General features: G+C 31.7%; 2 protein-coding genes across 3 annotated transcripts; one reads left to right on the forward strand and one right to left on the reverse strand.

The window, feature by feature from the left end:
* Positions 1 to 8,231: 8,231 nt before the first annotated feature.
* On the reverse strand, positions 8,232 to 10,749 carry LOC137000592 (uncharacterized). 2 transcript variants are annotated; one of them, XM_067357658.1, is made up of 4 exons: positions 10,107 to 10,749; positions 9,852 to 9,994; positions 9,569 to 9,767; positions 8,232 to 9,482 (listed from the first exon to the last, which is right to left on the reverse strand). In XM_067357658.1, exons 1-4 carry the CDS (start codon positions 10,362 to 10,364, stop codon positions 9,255 to 9,257), a joined length of 828 nt encoding a protein of 275 aa, XP_067213759.1. In that variant the 5' UTR covers positions 10,365 to 10,749; the 3' UTR covers positions 8,232 to 9,254. The 2 variants fall into 2 exon arrangements, with proteins under 2 accessions (XP_067213759.1, XP_067213760.1); XM_067357659.1 differs by lacking the exon at positions 8,232 to 9,482 and having other exon boundaries at positions 9,506 to 9,767.
* Positions 10,750 to 11,584: 835 nt separating this feature from the next.
* On the forward strand, positions 11,585 to 14,214 carry LOC137000591 (uncharacterized). Its single transcript, XM_067357652.1, has 2 exons — positions 11,585 to 11,940; positions 12,023 to 14,214. Exons 1-2 carry the CDS (start codon positions 11,866 to 11,868, stop codon positions 14,126 to 14,128), a joined length of 2,181 nt encoding a protein of 726 aa, XP_067213753.1. The 5' UTR covers positions 11,585 to 11,865; the 3' UTR covers positions 14,129 to 14,214.
* The last annotated feature ends 4,111 nt before the right edge of the window (positions 14,215 to 18,325 follow it).

An 18,325-nucleotide genomic window follows, 5' to 3' on the forward strand; every position in this document is an offset into this window, starting at 1 on the left:
TGCAGCGTTAAATTTTTTTTTGTTAAGTTTGTTCTTTCCGATTTTCAGCTTTCTTATATATCTATAAGCATATGTTTATCTAACATAAATTAAAATTAAAAAATATCTTTGTAATTAATATAATTTTTTAACATTTTTTAACATCTGTAAAATGTAATTTTTTATTGTTAATATGTAAAATAATAATATATAAATAAATTAATGTTTTTGAAATTGGAATTTTTATTTATGTTTATTCAACATCAATTTATGTTTAACAAAATTATTTTTTATCTACAAGAATACTTTTTTTGGCAATATCTCTGAAACTATTGATCGTATTGATAAATGTTTTACATAAAACTTACTCAATATTTATTATAGAATTAAATAACACTAACCAAATTTTTATTTTTGTTTTATTTAAAGTTTTTATGTATATTTTTGAAATATATAAACGTTATTATTAGATAATTACAATGTCTTTAATTACGAAATTAACAATCTGACTATTAAATCAATAAGTTATCTTCTCGTTCTCTTCCATCTCTTATTTGTAAAATCGACAAGCATTCCCAGTCAACAAAATGTTAGCAGCCTGCTAGCAGTTTGCGAGCAGATTCGCTCAGAACTTGGCAGCAAATACGGTGCCATCTGTGTCCGCATTAAGCTCGTGTTCTGTCGACAGAAACTGTCGACATAGGTTGACAGCAGATTGGCGGCAGAAAACGAGCAGGATCTGCGCAATGTAATTTGATGTTAGATTGTCGGCAGAAATCGAGCAGAACCTGCCGTCACAATTTAAATGGAATAGCGGCATTTAAATGCTTCATTACAATTTTACATTTCTCGTTTCGCTTATTAAAAGTAGTAAATGAGGTATGTAAAGTATATAATATATATTTGCTTTATTGGGACAAAAAAAATACTTATGTTTTAATAAATTTATTAGGCAAAATCTCGAACTCACTGGAATATCGGGTCAACTCGCAGCGCATTTTCAATTTCAAAAATCAGTTTAATATTCTGAATCTCTTATGGGGATTGTATCAGATTATTGTATTAAACTGTTAAGCTTCATTAAGCCACTGGCCACACTTTATATGCACTGTAGATGAATTTTGAGTACGAGTTTATATATGAAGAAACACGCCGCATAGCGGTAATCAAATTGCATTGCGCAGATTTTGCTCGATTTCTGCCGCCAATCTGACATCAAACTGCATTATACAGATCCTGCTCGATTTCTGCCGTCAATCTGATATCAAACTGCGTTGCGCAGGTCCTGCTCGGTTTCTGCCGCCAATCTGCTGTAATAATTCCGAGCAAATCCTACTCGGTTTCTGCTACTGATCTGTTGTCAAATTATGTCAGAAGGTTTTGTAACATTTCTGCTGACATTCTGCTATCATCATCTGATGTAATAGATTTTGTATATTTGTATACAATCTGCAGTCTTTCTGCTGACAAAAATTTGTAGCAGACGTTTGGCAATATCTGTTCGAACAGACTTTGCTGACTGGGTTATTATGGACTATATCAATTTTAAAACGTTAATTTTTTTTATTAATCTTACAACAAATCTTGCTTCTAAATTATATTTGCTTTAAACCATATCTCATTGTAAATTATCAGAGTGCGTTTTCATATGTATTTTATTTATTTATCACTGAGGATAGGCTGATGACAGGTTGAAACGTCTGTTTACATTAATGTTTTTATAATACAATACAAGTTTGTTCGCACTAAAATCTAGCGGTTTGGCTCCTTTTGTCCCATTATTTTATAATTTTATTATTTGTTGAGGCTTATCATTTTTAACATTGATTATAAATTTTTTCTTAAAATGGCCTTTGCACGCAAGGCTATGTATGTATACACACACACAAAACACACGCACGCGCGTGCTTTATTATCATATCTACTAGTTTTTAATTTATTCTCTCCCTAAAGTTCTCCCATCGGCATTATTCCCTTCCTTTCCTTTTCCCGGACAGGTACGATTTCGTTTTCTCAAGTTTCTCACTTTTGTTCTTACTCTCGTCTTGAGATATCTACTATATGAAGAGTTTCGAGTTAGTGTTACATTTTACTTGTTTAACATGTTGGTTCCTTTTCTGAGAAGGTGGTCGATCATGCATAAAGGTATGGTATTTTTTGTTATATATATTTTTTCTTATTTCTTTCTTTTTTTGTTATTCTTTAATACATTTATTTTTGGCTTTTAATCAGTTTTCACAAAAAAATTTTATTATGAGGTTAACACAGACCTCATATCTATCAGGATGTCATGAGTTGTTTAACTATTTCATTTTTTATCAAGATATGATTTTCGCTTTTATTTAATAATTTTTAACAATTTTTGTTTTTTAATAATTCTGATACTCAATTCTTTGACTTACATTTTAAACTCATATTTATAAAATACATTTCTATTCCAAATTCTAATTTGGTATTTTGACTTTTTTTCTTTTTATAATTATTAAAATTATTATAATTATTTTATAATTATATAAAAAGATTATTATACTAATATAAAAAAAAACTTTTCTTAACATAAATTTATTTTATATTATTTATATAATTTATATAAATATATTATTTATTAAACCTCCTACAGTTCATGTAACATCTTACAGTATGAGTGCTGTTTCAGCTTGGACGTTAATATATAAAAAATTTCATGTTTCTGCGCTCTAAGATTATCATAAAATTCGTAACGGCGATACTTTAGTTTTAAGTTGTTATCCCAGTAAACGAGAAAGTATTGAAAGTTCAGAAATGGAATTGAAAATCACTGAGAAGAATTCATTTACGATGATGCTGAATTCTATTTAATACTTTCAATACTTTCTCGTTTATTGGGATACGTATTGTATTTATTTATCTTTTTTCCTTTATACACTGGAGATAGCCTAAGCCGAAGGCCGAAACGTTTGTCTTATATTATATCTTGTAAATAAACATGTAGAGCAATAAGTTCTAGCTCAGACTCTTGTCAGCTTTTAATTTTTGAATAATTTTATTAATTGTTAAAGAGCCATTCCATTAATAATTAAAAAAAAAAAAAGATTTTATTATAAGAATCTTTATATTTTAATGCTTCTTGTATTCGTCTTCGTTTTAGTTGTTTAGAATTTACTTATCCCGAAACTGCTAAAAGTGAAAAACATTTTAAACATATTTATTATCATGAAATCAAATAATTTTTTTCCAAATCTTGTAATGTCATGCATGTCTATGTCATGATGTCATGTATATTATTTTTAAAAGTGTCATAATAATTTCCCATCTAATAAAATATTCAAATATTTTTATATACCATCTCTATTGCCATTTTGAGTATTATTTTTCTGATTTTTATTAATACAAACATTTTTCTTTCAGTGAAATACTACTGCTTCAGTGAATGCTTGCTGCATTTTTCAATTTGAGAGCTCTAGGATATTCTGTCAAAGAATGGAAAATAACATAAAGACCAAAAAAAGATATTTAATTGGTAACGAGGTAACGAGTCTATTAGTGCTTCACAAAAATGTAGACTAAAAAAATGGACTAGAACATATCAAGACAATCAAACTTATTTATTATATAAATATTTTTAACGCGTTTTCAATTTTTTTATACAAATAATTTTAAGTTATTTTTCATGCCAATTTCCAGATCAGAGAAAAATATGAAAAAGCAGAGTTTTATAGTTTCACTACAAATGATTATAATATGAACGTTCATGCAGAAGCAGCATTTTCAACTGATAATAATGTAATAATTGAAGAAGTATGTAACATACTTTTATATTTTTATTATAAAAAATTTAAATACATACATATGATGTAACACATACAATTTATAATAGGTACATACATTTCTTAATTGTGTTTACAAATATAAAACTCTAAAGTTATTGTACTGATTACTTTAGGTATAATCGCAGAAGTCGAAAGTATTTTGTTCACCTGAAGAATTAAACACATTAAATGATGATGAATGTTTTAATGGCTTTGTTTCAGAAGAAAGCTAAAAATATTTTAGATTTAATATTAACCGCTAATTTTTCTCATAAACTACAGCTTCTGTTAGAACAAGTCCTGGTGAATTTATGTTAATGATACTTAAATTTAGTATTACACATATGCTATCTTTAACTGCGATTTGCAATTTGATAAGTTTGATTAATAATGTTTTTGAAATTCCTATATTACCAGAATCGTGTTATCTAATCGACAAACTCTTCAATTTTCAAGAAAAATTGATCCCGCACTGGTCTCAGGTACCATACAAGTCGACATCGGTGATTTCGTTCTGAATTTATCTTATGCGAGAATATTTAAAATTAAATCCAACCGAGAAATATGCCAGATATTAAAGTAATATCTCCGTGTCTTGATCCGAGTCTTAATTGTCGTTTCGTGTATTGTATTCTGGATAACGCTTGCCTGAATAAGAATACTGGGACGATATTGTGTCTTAATTGTTATCACGATTTATCAGAATCAACGCGTAATAATTTCGAGCACGTCCTCGGACATCATTTAAACATTGGTTCTATTATTCCATTGGCAAAGTGTCGTGTTTGTGGCCAAAACGTATCTCAGCCTTTTCCAGTGCGTCAGTGCCTTGCGTGTTTTAACCATTTCGTAAATTTAATAAATCAATTAACTCGAGCAGGACAAAGTATTGTTAATCTTTCTGATCCTACCAGCGTTTTAATTGGCGGAGAGCCGGGGGTACGTTCTCTGGTTATAGCCAGTCTATTGAATTAATCGTTTAATTAATCAATCACTAAATTAATTGATATGTGTGTGAGGAAACGTCGTGCTTGTCGGTCACCGCGGTTAGAATATTGTTATAGATATTCTTTAGCTAGTTGCGTTCGCGAAAACAGTTACGTGAATCCTACGGCAAAAGAGCATCTTTGCAAGGAATGTATTCCCTTACGAAAAAGACCAACAGGGGATTGTAATCCGTGTAATCCAAATACTACAATAACTACAAAAAAATATTACAATAACCACACACATATATTACAATAACTACACGTAAGTATTACAGTAAACCTGTGTGGTTTTTTCGCACTAGGGTCTATGGATTACAGGAAAATATTACAGGGATTACACGTATCACAGGTCAAATATTACAGAGTGTGTATATTACTATTATAGTAATATTACAGTTACAATTACACAGTCTGTAATATTTTACCTGTGATCCATTACGTGGTATATAAACGACAGAGAGCTATATAGAGAGCGAGATCAATTTTTAATGTAAATTAAGGTATATACATAATGCATTATTTTGTAATAAAATGCGAGTTCTTCGCGAAGCGTTATGCAAAAACAATAACATTACATCGCAAATTTTTCTTATATTGTTGAAGTATCAGACAGTATTACATGTTGCCGACTTCGCGACATTGAAAATAAATGTATTCGGGTTACATTCAAAAATAATAATAACAAATTTTGTATTATACCTTTAGTAAATAGTATCGAAATCGATTAATATAAATATGTACAGCGCGCGTATATAAACAATAAAAAATCACAAATTTTATTACAAAAAATCCAAGTATTATTTATTCGACTAGAATATGTTGACCTATACAGTCTGTGCAATATATGGATGTATTGTTATTTATATACACTTGTAATTATACTTATAAGCTGTGACGTGACGCTTTTTGTCGCGCCTGTCACAAGGGCAGTAGCCCGGCTGAAGGGGGCGGAATTTGGAGTTGCGTCCCCCCGGTCGAAGAGGGAGCGATTCCTCCCGCTTCCCGCGTCTCGCGCTCTCATTTTAATTGTTATAATCTACCGACGAACTTAGAATTCTAGCGTTAGGGTGTATGGCCACTTTATTGCGTCATGTAATTAACGTCAAAAAGAAGCGAACGCCGTGGGATTTAGAAAGACGACAGTGGAAAGGAAGCCCGAAATACTCATAAAAGATCACGTATCGAGTCTCGCGTGGAACATTGTCGTAATAACAGTTACTGATCCTCCAACTTTACAGGACCAAAGTTACGGGGGAGCCCCGACAAGGTCCAGATAAAGGGAGTACTGCAGTGCGACCGGATGCCGGAGGACGTTGCCGCCATCACCGAGAGTCCAAAAGACGGTCGATGTAGCCGTGGCCTGGCCAGCCGGGCAGATCGAACCGGCAAATTCAGTGGAAGTCATTATTTTGAAGTATCGGCCGTTGGCAAGCAGGAAGGCAAGAATAAACAATTGACGAGGTCGGAGCTGTTTACGATCGACAGGCGACTCGAGGAAAAATTATAAACAGAGTGCGCTGATTGATGCGTGGAGACTCGACATGGGCTAGGGAGACCTCAGAGAAATCACTGTTCAACGAGTCAGCAACCGGGAGGGAGCAGCTCCAAAGGAGGGTCCCGACGAGCGTAGCCGTACCATCTCTGTAAGGCCATCACCCAGGGTAGCTATAATTTAGTAATACTGGCCAAAGCTAACGCCTCCGGTCAATTCAGTTACCGCTAAAATGCCGCGATTGTTTTTAATTGTCGTAATAGAGAGTACCGATACCGCTTCCCGTGAGTATTGTAGCCGGAGGTTAGCTGGCCCCGGTTACCGGTTACCGTAGCCCTCTTCGAGGCGCTGTGCCGTCGACAGTCCAAACGCTCGTAATCCGGGAAAGATTTATCTCGTTACCATCTCCGTCTTACCGGAGTTATCAGTTACCGATGCCGATTATATTGTTACTATCTCGGTCTTACCGGAGTTACCTGTTACCGTTAACGTTGTTTTGGGGGGATACCGTTTGATAGAGAATTCGAGTCGCGGAATTTGCGTGGAGTGCAGTGCCGTTTCGCAGCGAGAGTTTGAATTCGGCCTTGTGGCGTAACGATCAACTCGTCGCGGAAATTTGAGTGCCTCTATCGAAATTACCGTTGAGATTACCTTTTTGTCGGCTACCGGAAATGTGTTACCGTTAGTACGGATTTGGCCTTGGAACGTCGTCTCTGAGCGAAATTCCGGATTTCCGGATTCACGCCTTTAAAGAAATTGGACGTCTCTGGCAGGACTTCCTCTGTCTCCGTGTCTTTCGGTGTTACCGTTTTGGGGCCTATCCTGGAGCGTCGTTTCTTGGCGGAATCTCGGAGGTCGCAGTTTTGGAGGAGACTGGAGCGTATCTGGCAAATCTATTACCGTATCGTTTATCGTACCGTTTTGCCGAGTATTGTTTTGCGTATCGTTTTGATTGCCGTTTCTAAGTGTCGTTTTGCGTTCCGATTATCGTGTTTGAATATCGTTGTAAGTAACGTTTTCGGCTACCGTTTTGCGTAACGTTCTCTGAGTATCTCTTTGAGTACCGCTTTGATTGCCGCTTCTAAGTATCGTTTGGCGTGCCGTTGCCGCTTGCCGTTTTTGCGTATCGTTTCCAAATACCGTTTGAGTATCGTTTCGACTGTTGTCTCCGAGTACCGTTTCTGGAGTATCGTTTTTGGAAGTATCGTTCTTGGTTATCGTTTTCTGAATAATATCAGCTTGAGTATTGTTTTCGGTGACGCCTTGTTTGACGAGTATTGTATTTTGATTTGCGTGCGATACCGTCTCTCTTAAAGAGATTCTGCAGCTTGTCCTGCCATGTTAATTTTCAATGATTCTTTAATAATAAGTGTTATTAACTTTTATTGTTAAACGTGGTGTTTTTTCTGACGACATCTCCTTTTTAGAATCTCCAATAGAAATCAAAGAACTACGCCCCTCTACCATATACTAAGCAAGGAGCGGCCTGCATATCGAATCATTTATTGAAGTTACCGTTACCGCGGTGCGATTATACGCACCTGGCGCCCATTCTCGGATACCGATTTTTGAGTTACCGCTGTTATCGCTCCAGTTACCACTGTTACCGCGAGTTATTAAATCGTGTATTTACTGCCGATACCGCATAAGTTACCTAACTCCCGAAGAACGTGGAGAACCGCGGGTTACCGATTTTCATTGGGCGTGCTCCCTCAGATCTGGTGTGATTCCGAGGCTAGTTCACGTCGCAAAGCAATCGATTGAATGTATTAATAATTTTACTGTTTTTGCATGATACGTCCCCTCTAATTTGCCGTGTTTATTCCAATTTCAAGTACTAATAATATGCTGATTATTCTCTTCTCTGAAAGTGTACATATACTCTGTTTTTTGAGTGTTCCAATCTGTGTAATAATTGAATTGTAGTCCCGCCTTCACTGCAAATCCAAGTGTGTAAAAAATACACACTTAAAGTGTGTAAAATCATGTAGTCACTTATTACGCATTTGTACGCGTGTTATTTTTTTACACGTTTTATCTGTGTAATTTTACACAGTTAAATGCGTATTTTTCACACGCTTACACATTAAATTATATATTTAAAATGTGTAATTTTTTGATATTAGAAATAGGTCACTTATTGTCGTTATAATTTATAAAAACATAATAATTTTTTATAAATTATAACGACAATAAGTGTATTCCTAATATCAAAAAATTACACATTTTAAATATATAACTTAATGTGTTAATTGATTAATTATTTATTATTAATTTTGTAAATTAATAACAGTTATTAATTTTTATAAATTATTTATTTAATATCTTTGGATTATATATATATATAATGTCTTTTATATGTTATATGTATGTGAAATTACAATATATAAAGAACATCTGAAAACAAATTCTTTCACATAATATAGAAAAAAAGAAAACAAAAAAAAAACAATACTGTTTATTATGATCTTATCGTACACACAAGAATGACTTAGATTTTTTATTGTAGTCTTTGGTAAAAAAATTAATGGTAAATGAAGAATAAGTAATAATATATATAATATGGTAACTCATAAGTTAAGAGGTATTCTGTGAGTTATCTATAGTGCCTAAATCTTTTAAAATATTATCGCGAGAACGAATAAACTTTTGAATAGTAGTAGTAGTAGTTGGCAGCGGAGACTTCAAAAGCTCATAACTTATAAAATTTAAAACATTTACATAAGCTGCCGGAAATTTCCTGTTCCACACATAGTAAGAAGCAAACAATCCAGCGATGATTTTTTCTATTGTAGGTTGAGGAATTTGTATTTTTATTTCAGCATCTGCTATCAAGTAGGCAATTATAATATCTTGACCATCTGTGTACATAACTACACGAGGTGCATCGCCTTCATTTGTAGTTAAATTATTTATATCTCCCAATACCTGAGAACAAATTTGTTTAAAGTTAAATATTTTATTAAATAATTATTTTTCATAAAAAAAGCATAACAGTAATCAATACTATATATAATCAATACTAACGTCTTTTACAGTAAATAAAGCAGGAAAGTTTTTGTTTCTCTTTGTGAGATCAGCACATAAATTTTGCATGATAAGGACTTTATTATTATTAGTTTGGTTTGGTTTTTTTATTAAGTAATATTTCGTCAATTTCTCAATCATTTTTTCAATTTCGTCAAACAGCGCTTTTTCTGTAATATTTTTTAACTCTAAAAATTCCAAAAGTATCTGTACACAATAATAGAAAAAAGTATATAAATAAATAATATTCAATTAAGAATTTGATAAATAAATATATGTTATACAAAACATACCAGCTCATAATTGTTTAATTGAGGATACTTATGCACAATGTCAACTATTCGTTTCGCTTCATCAATCCATGGCCTTCGATGAGATATTGTTATCTTGAGGAGATGCTTCATGTGAGAAATGTTTTTGTTTCCAACACATTTTTTCTCTAGTTCTTTTAAAGCATTTTGTATATCTGTGTTGGTAACATAATCGGTCGCTCTATAAAAAAAATTTTTTTAATTATATTATGTATGATTTTTTGTCTCAAATTTATTAATGTAAAAGATGTAATTATTTTCTAACCGATCAACATTTTTAGCAATACTAGCTTGAACAATTACAAATGGAATTTCTCCCTCCTCATCTTTCTTTCTCTTTTGAGATTGTCGTTTTTCTAGCGCCCGATGATTCCTAATCCAAACACTTAATTGACTTTTGACTAGGGTCTATATAAAAGAAAAGATGGATATATTTAAAATACAGAAACAAAATATTTTAAAAATATAACAAAAAGAAGATTGCAAAAGTCATGATGGAAAAAATAAGTATATATATTACACAGCCACCACCGATATCTGCAAGTGCAGGATAAGCTGCAACAATACTTTGAGCAAAATTTTGATAATCCGACTTTGTCGGCCACTGATTTGTCACATAAGACAAATGTGCAGCCCAGAATGCTATAAAGTTCTTCTGAGCCTTTAATAATCCAATATCGTCCAATTTTTTTTGCAAATCTGATGTAATAGATGGTAAAATTATTGGATAACGAATGGAACCAGGTCCTGTCACTTGTGGCTTTACTGAATGTATCATGTTGTCTTCAGTTTTAGATCGTTTTGAACTGCTTGGACAATCGATTAGAAGCTTATCTACTTTTTCCTTTTCATTTTCTTTTTTTATATCCTAATTAAATTTTATACCAAATTTGAATTTATAAGCAAAAAGTAAATATATATAATCTGATTTTTATGATAAGATTTTATTACAACTTACCGAGTAGCAGGCTGATTGTTGAATATCTACTAGATTAGACGAACTATTACCATCATCAATAGGCTCTGTATATAATATTTTTACGATAGACTCATTATCTTTATGAACGGAAGAAAAAGAGTCTATTAATTCTGTTGTAGTGTTTGCACGCACTGGTATCAGTAGCACTGTAATTTCACTTTTGTCAGCAACTTCGTCGTTGTCTTCCAAATCACACAACTTGTTATCTCGATCTGGATCAGGTTTTTGTAAAATTATCATTTTTTGTTGCAGCATCATATTAAGGACATTGTCAGTTTTACTGGCTTCCTTCAGTTTGCGTCGGATAATCTCAATTTCTGATGTGTTTTCTTCAGGCATAAACTTAATGCATTTGCAACGGCCTTCAATTAAACAATATACTTTTTTTTCCATTGTCAATCTAATCGATTTTTTCTTAAAATTTGCGAATAATGAATTTCCTCTGTGATATTTCTGTGATATTGAAATCTGTGATATTTTGTACAACGTACGATCCACACACGATTTACGCCCAGTCGAAACAATTGATGAAACAATCGAAGTCCGATGCCACAATCAACTGTTGCTAAACGGAATGGTTTTTTCGCGCACGCGCTTGGAAATCGTACATAATTATTAAAATTTAGCGAAAATTCTCGTATACAATACCAATTCTATATAAAGATGGAAAATTATGAGAATGGAAATACATTTCAGTGTGACATGTGTTTGTTCAAATGTATTTCGTATTATCGATTAATGCAACATTACATTCGCAATCATAAACAAGACCCATACTTCAGGATTACATGTGTTCAACCTGGTTGCGGTGCTACATTTAAGAAATGGAAATCTTTTCGCCAGCATTTATTTAGAAAACATCCTACTGCATCTCCCACTTTAAATGAGGTAACCCAGCAAATTGAAGATGAAAATCAGTTAAGTCATGCCAGTATAATACATGATGAATCATTTGAAGGTAAGAAATGTAACTTTGAAATCTCCATAATTTGATTAATTATTATTTATCATTATTTTTATATTAACATAATATCAAGAATAGCTTCTTCACATTAAATTAATAAATTATATACGAGATATTGAAAATGCTTACTCTTATTTCAATGATTGTTATTGTGATTACTATTATTATATCTTTAGCTTTGAGAATTATTAGAGATTTAAATATTTTAGTATCATTCTATATGTTTTTAATTTTTGTCACTTAGATGAAAGTCAAGAACCAACATTAGAAACAGCTACAGAACGTTTACAATGGCACGTCGCACATTTTCTTGTAAACATTCGAGAAAAATGTAAAATGTCTCATACGGCTATTGAGCACATCATGGATACAATAACTCATTTATTGGACATGTATTCAGCGATTATAGTAGTTGGTTATAATTATTATCTTGAATGATCTATTTCTTTTATATATTTCTAGATAAAACTCAATATTTATATCATTTTTTCAGCAAGAAATTCAAAACACAATGGATTCTGATACAAATTTAGTGAATTTTCAAGATATTAAGAAGATATATACTGAGAAACATCCACCATCCTCACTATTTTCATCTGTCCAATCGAAAAAAGCCCTAGATAAAATATTAATACAAAAATTTAATATGGTATCAGCAGAAAAATATATACTTGATACAAAGCTTGTTTGGAAAAAGAAGAAACGTTCCATTGGGAAAGTAACAGAGATTTGTGAAACTACTTGTGATGCTTACATCGTGCCTTTTTTCAAAAATTTGAAAAATTTGTTGGAAAACGATGAAATCAGATCAAATATCGAGAATCCAAAGCCACATAAATCGGGAATCTATCGGACAGTATTGGATGGAAGTTACTATCGAGAGAATGACTTTTTTCGCAATCATAATAATGCGTTAGCTGTAATTGTTTATTATGATGATCTCGGTATTGCCAATCCTTTGGGTGCAGCCTCAAAGAGTCAAAAATTGTCAGTATTTTACTGGACATTAGGGAACATATATCCTGAATTTAGATCGTCAAAGAATGCCATTCAATTATATGCGATTTTAAAAACAGAATATTTGAAAAAACCAGGAGCTTTGAAGAAGGTTTTAGAGCCATTTATAAAAGACATTGTAAAATTAGAAAATGAGGGTATTACTATAAACGTTGGAACAGAAACAAAGAATTTTAAAGGCTCATTATTATTTTGCGCAGGAGATACTCCTGCTGCTGCATTACTAGGTGGCTTTAAAGAATCGGTTTCAGCTTATCGGTTTTGTCGTTCCTGTTTGATGACATCTGAAGAGTATAAAAATCATTTTCGTGATGATAGTTTTATGATTCGTAATAAGACAATTCACAACAATCATATCGAAATTGTAACTGACTGTACATTAACAAAGGCAGCGAAAAAATTTTGGCAAAAAACATATGGAGTGATGAATAAGAGTCCTCTGTTGCAAAGTCCTAATGTAGATGTGACACTATGTCTGCCTCAAGATTGTATGCATATTCTCATCGAAGGCCCTGTAGAAATTGCCATTCGTCGTTTATTAAAGTATTGCATTTTTGAACTGCAGTTGTTTACACTTGAACAATTCAATAAACGTATTATTCATTTTGATTATGGTCATTTTAAGAAAGATAAACCTGCTCTAATTCTTCGTGATCATCTTGTTGATGGTAGCTTACGACAAAGTGCAGCACAAATATTCACTCTAGCACACATGTTGCCTTTGTTAATTGCAAATTGGATACAATGTGAAAATCCACATCTCATTGAGCACATAAATTGTTATATTATGCTATTGCAAATCATGAATGTTTGTCTTGCTTATGAGATACACGAAGAATCAATTGAATTATTGAGTCGAATGATTGAAGTATACATTACACGATTTATTAATTTATATCCAGATTTCATTGTACCAAAGTTTCACTTTTTAATTCATGTTCCAAGATACATCAAATTGTTTGGACCACCAAGACAACAGTGGTGCTTTAGATTTGAAGCATGTCATGCATATTTTAAATCACTTGTGCCGATTGTGCGTAATTTCAAAAATATGGCTCTTACAATGTTATACAGACATCAGTCACGCCTATGTTCCATGTTAGCTTCATATCCTGGTACCGATTCAAAAAAATTTCTCTATGAAGGGGATTATATAGCACTTGGAGTATCTGTCCTTCTGTGTAATTTGCCTTATGCAAAAATATTTCATAGAATTATTAATGAATCTGAATGGCTGACTTGCCAAATAATGCGATCACCAAAAGTAATAGTGCATGGCAGCACATATCATTGTAAAAGTATAATTTTGCTTGAATGTGATGAAGATGATTTACCAGTATTTGGAGAAGTGGATGAAATATTTATTTTTAACAAAGAAATCTTATTAGTTATTTCAACATTGCAAACTGAATATTTTGACTTTACAATAAATTCATATAAAGTTACGCAAATTTGCAATGTACAAAATTTCGTGAAAAATGTCAAAGATTTAATGTTTCCTTATCCACTTTCATCTTTTCAAACAAAAAATAGAAAATATGTACCGTTGATAAATCATGAACGTATTGAATTTTATGGATAAAATATCTTTTTCTAAATGTAATTATCCAAATAATGTAATAATAAATGTATGCAATAATAAACTTATTGTATTATAAATTCATGTTATTTGTGTAATTAATATTTAGAAGATTCAGTGTTCTTTAATTATAGAGAACATTATAAACGAGATATTATAGATTTAAGTAGAAAATCCGTAGTGTTTTTGCTCAACTATTTAAAAAACGCTAAGAATTTTCTTCCTAACCTAATAAACATTTTCTCATAATTGCACATGAAACTCGTGTGTAAGAAGATCTAAACGTGTACAGTTATTTTATGTGTGTGCTTTTTACACATTTGAATTATTTAGAAGTACACGTTTCCACATTTAATATTATATATCATATTATACACAGCAAAACGTGTTAAACTATACGTTTAAATGTATAAATTTATTTTTTTACACAGTATAGTGTGTTATTTTTACACGCCAAACTAAATTACACACATAAATGTGTTATTTTACACATATATGTGTGTACTTATTACACACTTGGATTTGCAGTGTTGTATCTGTCTACTGCAATAAGTTGTTCATCGTAATATTTGTATTACAATAACTACACGCGTATGGTCCGTCGGATGTAATATTTTAGCGCGTTATTGTTTTTACAATAACCACATGGATTACAATCCCCCGTTCGTCGGTCTTTTTCATAAGGGTTGCTAGCGAGCCGATCGAATATAAAAGGTTATTTGAAGTTTTAAATGATAGGCATTACGCATCCGTCGCCGCCCAAGATTACATTGCATTATTTGTCATCGCTATCTCGCGCTAATTCAACCGATTTCCGAGTGTCACAAATGCGAGGACAGATATCTTAATTATATACAAACTCTTGCTGAGAACGGAGAAAGTTTTTATGATCAACGAGATTCGATGTTACTCTCTTAAATTTGGTCAGTGTCTATTTGATATATTCTAATGATATTTGATGATTCTTTTTACACGATTACTAGTGGAGGGCGTTACAAGTTAATACGCAATATACGCTCTAGCGTGAGATGTAAAATTTGTAATAAGCGCGGCTAATTTCAAGGTGTCCAAGGTAAATTAATTCAGCCTGCGATTAACCACTCGGCTCGGTTGCAGGCCGCTTGTAAATTCAGATTGTGTGACGGCGAAAAACAGAAGATCACACGTTATTTACAATGTTTGATTACGATTTTGTATTACGATTTTGTATTATTATGATATTCATATTGCTATGGTTTTACTCTGATTCATTATTCGTTTCTATATGATTTATTATTCATTAGAATATGGTTCTAATTATTGTTTATATAAACAATAGACGTATAGACGCAATCCCATCGACAATAAGATTGTGGCAACGGTCTGTATTCTGTTTTTATAAATGTTTTATAAGTTTCGATAGTGTAATATTGACGAAAGTGCCTTTAACGGAACAATGTATAAAATAATAGAATTTAATAAAAAAGAAGGGGGTGGCGTGGCAGTTGTGCATACTACATGGTTAACGCCACGGAAAAAGGAAGTTTTTTGGCCACCTTATAAAGACAATGCAACTTATGTGCGTGCTTTAAAAAGGGGGGAAGAATTTAATGAAGAAATGTGGCAAATTTTCGGGATCGCCCGTATTTTCTATGAAACTGGTAAGAACGTAGCATATTTACTTATTTTATTATTTCAAACATTTAGTTCTGTTTAGTGTTTAGTTTAATAAACAAAAATAGTGATTTCAAATGTATCTCTCTAACTTAAAAATTTATCTTGCTCTTCAATAATTACAGATAATTTAGATCAGCGCTCGGAATTAGTTGCACATTTCGAGCCGATTTCCGAGACGACGCCTCCTGTTCCCCCACTACCGCCCGGCTGCTGGCGGCCGAGCCGCCGATAGCTCTGGCGCAGGAACGTTTTATATAAGAAATAAGCTGGGTTGTTGAGGTACCTTTCAGAAAATAGTAATATTTTCTTTGTTACATAAATAATGTTTATTTTCATTAATAATTAAATATATATATTATGTATTAATAAAAATAAACATTATTTATGTAATGAAGAAAATGTTACGATTTCCTGAAAGATGCCTAAACAATCCAGCCTATTTCTAATATAAAACGCTCCTGAGCCAGAGCTATCGGCGGCTCGGGCTCCAGCGGCCGGGCGGTAGTGGGGGAACAGGAGGCGTCGTCTCGGAAATCGGCCCGAAATGTGCAACTAATTCCGAGCGCTGATTTAGATAAAGCCAGACGAAAACTTCTTTTGGCAGAAATTACAAGCGATCTCAACGCAGAACCGGAATCAAATTTGCAAATTAAAAAAAGAAGTAGACCAAAACGATTATACGATAGTAGTAGTGAAGAAGAACAAGCAAATTGCATATTTAAACGGCCTGCAAAAATTTCTCATTCTTATGGTTTGTACTTGAACAATCTTTTTAAGCATTCTTATGCATGTGTAAAAGTACCAACACACATACATGCACACACGCACACATACACACACAAAATATATATATTTACATAACAATTTTTTATAATTTCTCTGTTATTAGCATCTGTAGATGTTAGCAATAATACTAAAAATATCTGTGATACTATGAAAAAAAAAAAGATAGTCTGTCAACAGATGCAACCAGTATTGCTGGCAAAAAAAAAGATACTTTGCCAACAGATGCAACCAATATTGCTGGCACATCTTTAACTTCTACAGTTCAGTTTGGTAAGTTATTTTATAAAATGTTTTAATGTTCTGTTTGTTAAACTTTGTAGTAATAACATCTAAAAGTTATTTATAAAATAATTCTTTTTTTAACACTATTTGTAGATAATAATATTAGCAACAGTACTATTAGAAACATCAGTAATATTATTAAGAGAAAAGATAATATTCCAATACATGCAACAAATATTGTTGATATATCTTTGGCTTCTACTTCTGGCTAATCTGGTAAGTTATTTATTTCTAACTTACATTTAATATGACATTTTTAAGTATTTTTGATATTTAACAAATACAATTTTTTATTATTTATTTTTAGTATTTAAATTGTAAAATGCTGCTACATATACTTATGCGCAGTAATTTTTAGCAATAAGTTTTTGATCTGAATAATGTTACAAAATAATAATATTTTGTGACATATATATATAATTGTCCGTAAGTTTATTTTCTATAATATTAAAATAACAGTACTATATAAAAGTTTATTAGTTAAGTAAAATGTCATGTAATTTCTGACAAGTTTATTTTTTGTGATATTAAGTACAAATGTAATGTAAATTCTGACAAGTTTATTTTTTGTGATATTAAGTACAAATGTAATGTAAATTCTAACAAGTTTATTTTTTGTGATATTAAGTACAAATGTAATGTCATTTCTTACAAGTTTATTTTAAGTAAAAATGTCACATAAAAATAAGAATACTTTTTTGTTAAAAGTGTACTGTATGTAAGACATATTAAAATACACATTTAAATACACAAATAAAGACCTGCATAAATAATAAACTAATATTTTGAAGCTTATTTTTTTATCCTAAGGCATAATAAATATAGAACATTAAAAATAGATTAAATGAATGTTCTATTATAGTATTTTTATATTCGTTAAATTACGTATATTTCTCGTCATAGTTATGCCATAATTTTGTCGTCATAAGTATCACGTCATCGGTCTGTGACTTAGGACCGTCATTATAACCTTATTTTTGACGTTTTTTATGACGTTACTTTAGTGATATTAATGACTTAAAATAAACGTTATATTGACGACACCTTGCTACCTGGGTATAAACTAGCGAGAAAGAAAAGAATCGTGGAGTCCTATCAGGACATAATACGAGTATTCTAAGTAAAAGCAGTGTGTCAGATCTATTACCTCAACATTAAACGAGACATTATTAATTAGAAAATGGTTTTGATTACGATTTTATATTAAATTGCAACATTCATGTTTTCATAATTTTATTCCGTTTTCCTTTTTTTATTCACTTCTAAATGAAGCATTATTATTCATTAGAATACGGTTCTTTGGTTGTTACTAATTATTTTCTAAGGTTTTTGCGGGTTGATCCGTTTTATATACGCATTTAGATAATTCAAATATGGTTACTATTAAAGGAATTTATATACCTTTAATTATTCGTTAAGAATACAGTTCCTGGAGAATATCCAGATAATTCAAATATATATATCATTAAGAGACTT

This window comes from Linepithema humile, chromosome 6, assembly GCF_040581485.1.
Source record: "Linepithema humile isolate Giens D197 chromosome 6, Lhum_UNIL_v1.0, whole genome shotgun sequence".
NCBI lineage: Eukaryota > Metazoa > Arthropoda > Insecta > Hymenoptera > Formicidae > Linepithema > Linepithema humile.

Bases quoted from the DNA above. Each gene is read 5' to 3' on its own strand.
- LOC137000592 (XM_067357658.1), bottom strand. From the start codon at position 10,364: ATGATACATTCAGTAAAGCCACAAGTGACAGGACCTGGTTCCATTCGT. The intron at 9,995-10,106 runs GTAATATATATA...TCTTTTATATAG, and splicing joins CAGATATCGGTGGTGGCTGT to ACCCTAGTCAAAAGTCAATT. The intron at 9,483-9,568 runs GTATGTTTTGTA...TATTGTGTACAG, and splicing joins AATTAAACAATTATGAGCTG to ATACTTTTGGAATTTTTAGA.
- LOC137000591 (XM_067357652.1), top strand. From the start codon at position 11,866: ATGTCTCATACGGCTATTGAGCACATCATGGATACAATAACTCATTTA. The intron at 11,941-12,022 runs GTTGGTTATAAT...TCATTTTTTCAG, and splicing joins TGTATTCAGCGATTATAGTA to CAAGAAATTCAAAACACAAT.